General features: G+C 48.0%; 1 protein-coding gene across 1 annotated transcript; it reads right to left on the bottom strand.

Annotated features, from left to right (window-relative positions):
• Window positions 1-4,955: 4,955 nt before the first annotated feature.
• LOC123049436 (glutamate decarboxylase 2) lies at window positions 4,956-7,092 on the bottom strand. Its single transcript, XM_044472353.1, has 6 exons — window positions 6,765-7,092; window positions 6,467-6,667; window positions 6,166-6,380; window positions 5,805-6,058; window positions 5,642-5,694; window positions 4,956-5,549 (listed from the first exon to the last, which is right to left on the bottom strand). The coding sequence occupies exons 1-6, from the start codon at window positions 7,053-7,055 to the stop codon at window positions 5,064-5,066; spliced, it is 1,500 nt and encodes a 499-aa protein (XP_044328288.1). The 5' UTR covers window positions 7,056-7,092; the 3' UTR covers window positions 4,956-5,063.
• Between the last annotated feature and the right edge of the window lie 740 nt (window positions 7,093-7,832).

Raw genomic sequence — 7,832 nt, 5'->3', positions numbered from 1 at the left:
TGAATACACGACCTAGCATTAATAATTTACTAGTGGTTGGGGCGCCACTTAAAAGAAAGTTTTGCGCACGTTTCCATTTAAAAAAATACATAAAGTCCTCGCCTTCGTCTAAAAAAACTTCTCAAAAAAAAATCCTCATCTTCATCTAAAAAAAGTAAAAAAAAAATTTACCACCACAGCCGACCAGTGAGTGCAACTTTGGATAACCCTCATTTAAAAAATACCAAAGGTCCTCCTCTCCATCGAAAAAAATACATTTAAAAAATAATCCACACCTTCATCTAAACAAAATTACAAAAGATTTCTCACCGCGGCCAACCAGCTTGCGTCACATGGCATAGTTGGTTGGCCACCCTTCGCGCGTAGCTTAATAGGTTTAACTAGTGATTGGGGCACCACCTTGTGGCGCCCCTTGAGATGAAGCTGTGCGCACATTTCTATTGAAAAAATACATAGAGTCCTCGAGTCTTCGCCTCCATCGAAAAAACATATAAAAAAACCTCACCTTTATCTAAAAAAAAGAATACCACAACAGCCTACCAGCGAGTGCCACTTTGCATAACCCTCCATTTAAAATATACCAGAGGTCCTCTTCTTCATCTAAAAAGAAATACATTTAAAAAATAATCCATATCTTCATCTAAAAAAATTTGTAAAAGATTTCTCACCGCGGCCAACCAGCTTGCGCCACGTAGCATAGCTGGTTGGCCGCCTTTCACACGTAGCTTAATGGTTTTAATTACAGGGCCAATAGTGTGTTGTACTCCCTCCGATCGAAAATATCTGACATGGTTTTAGTTTGAAACCATCACTTAATAATACTTTTTGAGCAAAACCATCACTTAATTGATGCCTAAAAACCTACTATTCATAAGCTAGTTTTGTATTCTTGAATTCTGAATGCCAACCTAGTTTTGTATTCTTGAATTCTGAATGCCAACCTAGTTTTGTATTCTTGAATTCTGAATGCCAACCTTACAAGAATTGTTTTCACCTTCTTTTAGAAAATTGCACAGCAATGTTTGTTTGGTGCAATACTATTACATGTGTATGCTTGTGTTCTTGCATTGTGGATCAACAACTGGTTACCTTTTTGAATAAAAAACAAATCCAACAATCATTAAGATTCATGTAACAAAAAACAATCAATTAAATCCTACAATCCAAACAAAATCTATTACTAATCATATAAACAGGAAAGAAACTTGATGAGAGTTTGACACGTATCACTTCCATGATATATTCGTGTTAAGGCGCACATTTTGAACAGGAAAAGGGGGAAATAATTAAGATAAGGAGGAGTATTGCTAAAAAGCCTTGATCATCAGGACACGACATGGTTTATTCCTTGCTTTTGTACTAGTTCCTGTTGCTGCGTGCTTAAAGGTGTCGGCCTCGTGAAGTTAATCTACTCTGCCGCCTTAAACACTAGTAGTTAAACGCAAGTTGCTGCAGTAACCCCCACTTGTGGGATCAAGCTATCTCTCACTTGGATTTTATGTCTTTGAAATATAGAGACAAAAGAGTCACTCATTCATTAACTAAGGAGAAGAAAACAAAGGTTCACAACAAAATTACACCGGGACTACTCTCCCGACATAAGGGCATCTCCAACGCTGTGACCCGCAAATATCTCCGATATATGTCCGCTTTTATGTCCGGACGTGATCCGTGGACATGATGTAGGAATGAGTCATCCAATGCTAATCACAAAATATTCTGTTGGGAGGAGAAAAGGTAGGTGGGACTAGGGCTGGACCAAAAGCTCGTTGCTCGTGAAGCTCGATAGTTCGGCTCGTTAAGCTCGTGGCTCGCTTCTTAATGAACAAAGCCAATCATCGATTTTAGCTCGTTAAGCTTAATAAGCTTAACAAATAAGCTAACGAGTTTCATGCGTAGCTTGTTAAGCTCGTTAGTAAGAGCACAACACATATTTTCATCTTACATGACAACATTTTCGAAGCACCTCAGCTCATCTATTTAATCTAATCTACATAGGAGGCAACAAACTAGTGCATTTATTTTTGTAGTCACCATCTTCCTTCTTAAAAACCACATCTACACACTCAACCTGTAGAGCATAACACATTAGAATCTGTTAACGAGCGCTCACGAGCCCTCACGAGTTTAACGAGCTTCAAACGAGCCGAGCCAAGCCGAGCAGAGTTTTCTGCTCGTTAATCTTAATGAGCTTAACGAGCTGAGCCTGAACGAGCACGAGCTTAACGAGCCAAGCAACTTGTTAATCCACCCCTAGTGGGGACCATGCATGTGGCGGATGAGGGGGGGGGCAGGGAGGATGCTGTCGTGGACTGAGGTTGAGGCTAGGGTTTGTGGGGGTTGTGCCCAATGGCCATCACCGCATGCCCATGCCAGCAGCGAGACCTGTGGCGCGCAAGGATAGGCTTCTTCGCACCCGTGAATGTTTCACCCAGCCAACGTGCACATGTGACGAGCCTACCGGTCATTGATCGAGGAAAACAACCACACAGTGTAAACGATCAATGAAAATCGAACAGACGAGATGACTAAAGAACAATTTCACCAAGATCCAAAGGCCAACGAAGCTCCAAATTGGGGGAGCCCCCTGGTGCGAAGTTGCCCGGGATCCTTATGGGTTAGAATTGCATGTTATTGGATGCTTGAATTCATGGACATAATGTGTATATGAATTATCAATTAATTATGTTATAGAGCATATAGACATGTGAGGGGTTTAACTTGATATGTAAATAACAGAACCCCTAATCATATTTTCTCATAAAGAAACCAATTGTAATTTCAGTTACACATTTATTATTTTCTACAATTAATTACAAAATAGTGACTAGGCTCGCAGGCCTAGTCCATCAACCCATGCATGTCGTCGGTGTTGCCGCGCATCGCCTCCGGTTATCGTCATCGCGCATGGAGTCAAGGAGTCGTAAGTGTGGAAGCTTGTAGTGCCAAAGCCGTGACTGTCTCGGTTCAAAGCCAAAAACTTCTGGCCGATGAGACGTGGCCGAGCTCGTAGCGCCACCAGCTTGTCAAGGAGACGCCATTGAAGTCGATGATGTCCTCACACCGAAGCTGAGGTTGTCCCACATGACATGACCAACGAGGTGGTCGCATCCCCTAGGTGTACTGGCTCACGACTCCAACACGTACGATTGCAATTGTGTTTATCACATTGACCTACAGTGGGGAGAGGGAGGGGCTGCAGGGAGAGGAAGTAGAGTAGGAGGAAGGGACGGGAGGGATGGGCTAGGGACAGCGACAAGAGGTTGGGTGTCTGTTCGATGGGGATGGTACACCAAGAATGGTAGGGACAGAATAGCATTGCGAGTTGAGGAAAAAAGATATTACGAGAAATGGGAGTAGCTAGGGTTTTGGGGGATGTTTTCAGTAGTTGGGTTTGGGCTTTCAAAAGTAGGTTGGACCTATGAAACCAGTAATGGGTTAAATAGCACACTCATCACTAGTGTGTAGATAACCATTGATGGGCTGGACCGCTAAAGATTAGGTCCGTTGCTGGTCAGATGTCACACCGACGGGCCAAATTTTGGCCTGTTAATATTTCTTTTTCTTGACTTCGTAAATCTTAAAATGATATGTCGGCCTAGTCTCTTGAATGTGCTTATAGAATAAGGTGTGCGTGCGTGCGTTCATAGGGGATGACTGTATGTTAAAAAAAGGCCTAGGTCTATCGTGTTAATACTTCTCACCCGTCAGTCAGTGAAGACCCATTAGCAAAGTGTTATGATGGCATAATGACTAGTGACTTATGTGTTAATTATCCCATGCTATAAAATGTGATTTATACTTTAAAAAACAGCGCAGGGCAGAATTGCAAATTGCATCTCTTTTGAGCATAACTTTGTTCCAGCATTTTATATGAGTCAGAAGTTCCGTACTTCCTCTGCTCCATAATATGAAAACGTTTTGCAAGCTAAAACAACTTGCAAAATGATCTTATGCCGTGGAGTAAATAGCATAAAACTACTACTTTACAGGCTATGGTTCCAAAAAACTACCGGTTTTTAATTTTTCTCAGATAACTACCAAACGAGGGGTCGGCTGTTTCAAAAAACCCAAAACGCTGAGTGCTTATCAGTTGATCGTGATTATGACAGGTGGGACCCGCACCTAAACGAAGCTCTAGTTTGACCGTTAACTGACATGTGGGGCCCACATGTCAGCTTCTCTTTTCTTCTTCTCTTTCCTTCTCTCCTCTTCCTCCTGTACTCTCTCTCTGTCTTATCTTCAACCAGACTGGCGACCATGTCCCCTTCCCTCGCAAGCCCACTCCGCCGGCGACCCTTTCCCCTCCCCTGTCACGCCCACCCCGCCGGCGACCCGCTCACTCCCCTCGTGCGCCCACCTCGTGCGACCCGCTCCCTCCCCTCAGGTCGCCACACCGCCGCGCGCCATGGGGAGCTGCCTGGGGCGCTGCCAGCCATGGGTCTCCGCTCAGGTCCCGTGCTGCCGCCCGCCATGGGGAGCACCTGGGGGTTGCCGCAGGCGAGGCAGAGCGTGGCGGCGACCACACGCGCGGGGCGGCGACCACAGGCGAGGGGCGGCGTGGCGGCGGCCACAGGCAAGGGGCGGCGTGGATCCGGTCACTATGGGCGTGGCTCGCCGGCTGCAGGCAATGCACGGCGTCGGCCCGGAGGAGGTGGCATCGAGGCCATGGCGGGTGCGCCGGAGGACCTGATTGCTTTTTTTGAAAACTTCCAGGGACCTGATTGCTTTTTTAGAAAATTTCCATGGACCCGATTGCTTTTTTAGACACTGGCATGTGGCCCCCACATGTAAGTTAACGGTCAACCAAACGGTGCGTTTAGTGGCGGGCCCGACCTGTCATAAACATGTTTAATTTTTTAACAAAGAGGATTTGGGGTTTTTTTGAAACAGCCAACCCCTGACTTGGTAGTTATCAGCGAAAAAAATAAATTCGGTAGTTTTTTGGAACCCTAGTCTGTAAAGTAGTAGTTTTATGCTATTTACTCTATGCCGTGGGGTGGAGGGAGTAGTAATTTGTTCTGTAGCACAATCGGCAGGCATAGCAGTCATCTGGCAGCAGACTAGCACACACCCTTTGTCTTCCCGGAAACAAGCGACACGCTCCTGTGGCCGGACACCGCGTCCCTCTTGACGACCCTGACGGACGCCTCCTCTTCGGCGCTCCTGGCCGGGCCGAGCTCGATGGTGAGCCTCATCTTGGGCACGGGGCCCTTGGCCGCCAGGTCCAGCTCGCTCAGCGCCATGCGCACGTGCGACAAGAACCTCTCGGCGAGCGGCCGGCCGAAGTCCTCCCGGACGACCACACGGAGCACCGTCATGTGCTCCAGGTTCGCCGGCATCGTGTACGCCGGCACGATCCACCCGAACCGGCGCAGGTTCGCCGACAGCTTGAACGCCAGCGAGCCGTCCCTGATGCCCCTGAAGGTGAAGGCCACCAGCGGCACGCCGTCTTCCTTGGAGATGACGTCGAAACGCCCCGTGCGCAGGAGCCCCTCCCGGAGCGTCCTGGCGCTCTCCATGCAGTTCTCCATCACATTCTTGTACCCCTGCGGCGATACGAAATAGTATATGACTGCTATTCTGTGCTCTGTAAATAAATTTGTTAAACTGATGATTGGTTTCTTCATGAATTTTGTACCTCGAAACCTAGCCGAAGAAACTGGTAATATTGCGCGATGATTTGACTGGACCCTGCACAAGATCAAACATGTGAAACAATTCAAGAACTTGAAGTCGAATGACAAAATCAAATCAGGGATTCTGTCTGTTGATCGGTTAATTCTGGGATAAAATGTTCGTGCCTTTGGAGAAGTTGAGCGTGAAGGTTGGCTGGTCGGCGCCGAGGTAGTTGATGTGGAAGATGAGCTCGTCGGGCAGGTCCTCCTTGTTGCGCCATATCACCCACCCGACGCCGGGGTAGACGAGGCCGTACTTGTGCCCGCTGACATTGATGCTCTTCACAAGCGGCAGCCGGAAGTCCCACTCCAGCTCCGGGTACAGGAACGGCGCGATGAACCCGCCGCTCGCCGCGTCCACGTGGATCGGGGTGTCCCACCTGCCAGCCAGAAGAGATGCCAGCCGCGTCATAATCATAACACAGGGACGGATGAAATTTCCGATGCACGGATTTGAAGAACTGCTGGAGGATCCGAGCAAGCAGACCTTGTTCGCTTGTTCTTGGCGGCGAGGAGGTCGTTGAGGCGCTTGACGTCCTCGAACTCGCCGGTGAGGGTGGAGCCGAGGATGGCGGCGACGCAGATGGTGTTCTCGTCGACCATCTCCACGGCCTTGTCGGGGTCCATCACGTAGCACCCTTCGCTCAGCTTCACCTCCTTGAGCTCCACCTCGAAGTAGCGCGCGAACTTCTCCCAGCACACCTGCATCGCAGAGCAGACACAGGTTATTTCTGTTCCATTTGTGATGAAGCAGGTAATGTACGTACGCGCGTTATCTATCGTGTTACCTGAACATTTGCTCCCGTGACAATGTTGGGCCTGTCGTATGGCTTCCCCTCCGCCTTCCGCCGGTTCTGCCAGCGCCGCTTGAACGCCAGACCGGCGAGCATTATTGCCTCAGAGGACCCGACCGTGCCGACCCCGACCGCTGTCTCGCCGGCGCCCACCGGCGCGTTGAACAGCCGCGCTATGATGTTCACGCACCGGTTCTGCGCACAGGCAGCGTTTTTTATCAATCCGAACCGGACAAGTACGAAGGGTCAGACGGAAAGGAAACACATATCGGAATGCCACTAGCTAGCTTGCCTGGAGCTCGGTGGTGACGGGGTACTCGTCCATGTCGGCGTAGTTCTTGTTCATGCCCTCGAGGATGAGCCGGTCGCACTCGGGCTCCATCCAGGTGGTGACGAAGGACGCCAGGTTCAGCCGCGGGCTGCCGTCCAGCAGCAGCTCGTCGTGGATGATCTGGTACGCCGCGTCCTTGGAGATCGACTTCTCCCCGAGCTCGTAGCTCGGGACCGGCTCCTGCACGTACCTCGACGCGAACACGGCGGCCGACGCGGCCGCCTCGTCGCTCTGAACGTGCGTCAGAACCATGCCTGAAGCTCCGTGTCAGGCGAGTCCTTTCTTATTTCCCTCTCAACACATTTCTGTTCCATTAGGCAACACGAACCATATATATACAGGAGGGTTAACCTGGAATGTTGGTTTCTTGTGCTTTGCTTGCCACATGTTAGTTTTTGCTGCCCGGCGACTCTGCTTCGCCCCCAAGTTGAGTCCTTGCTTCCGTGTTGCTGCAATGCTGCTGCTTTACTTGATCTCAGTTGCTTCGATTCTTTTTCTGGGACCTCTGTTGCTTCCCACTGCTGCTCAAGTATTCCTTAATTGCTCCTGCGTAGCAGGTTTGTAACTATTCGATTGTTATTCAAAGATGACCGAGAATATATGGACTGCCATTTGTTCGATCCTGGTGTAGGGCTTTGTCACGATTCACCACCATGTTCGGGTTAGGCCAGGAGAATGGGACGTGGAGTTCAAATGCACCGTGTGAATACTAAAACAAAAACCGCTCAAAAACAAACAAACAAAAGGAGTAATTTAAAAAAAAAATCCATTTTTTTGGCAAAAAACATTGTTGAATGTTCTACATACATGCAAATTTTCATGGAAAAAAACATTTCTAATGCTCTGAGCGAAAAAAACATAACCGATGCCTCAAAAACTTATTTTTGAAAGCATTTTGCAGTGTTTATTTTGTTATTTTTTCCAGACCTCCACGAATGTGATTTCATCGGAAAACTACACAATGTTTGTTGTGAAAAAAACTTAGGATTTTTGAATTGCTTTTCTATTTTTTTATTTTATTGTTCATAA

This window comes from Triticum aestivum, chromosome 2D (assembly GCF_018294505.1).
Source record: "Triticum aestivum cultivar Chinese Spring chromosome 2D, IWGSC CS RefSeq v2.1, whole genome shotgun sequence".
NCBI classification, from domain to species: domain Eukaryota; kingdom Viridiplantae; phylum Streptophyta; class Magnoliopsida; order Poales; family Poaceae; genus Triticum; species Triticum aestivum.
The sequence above is the reverse complement of the archived record's forward strand: the minus strand, read 5'-3'. Positions and strand labels throughout refer to the sequence as shown.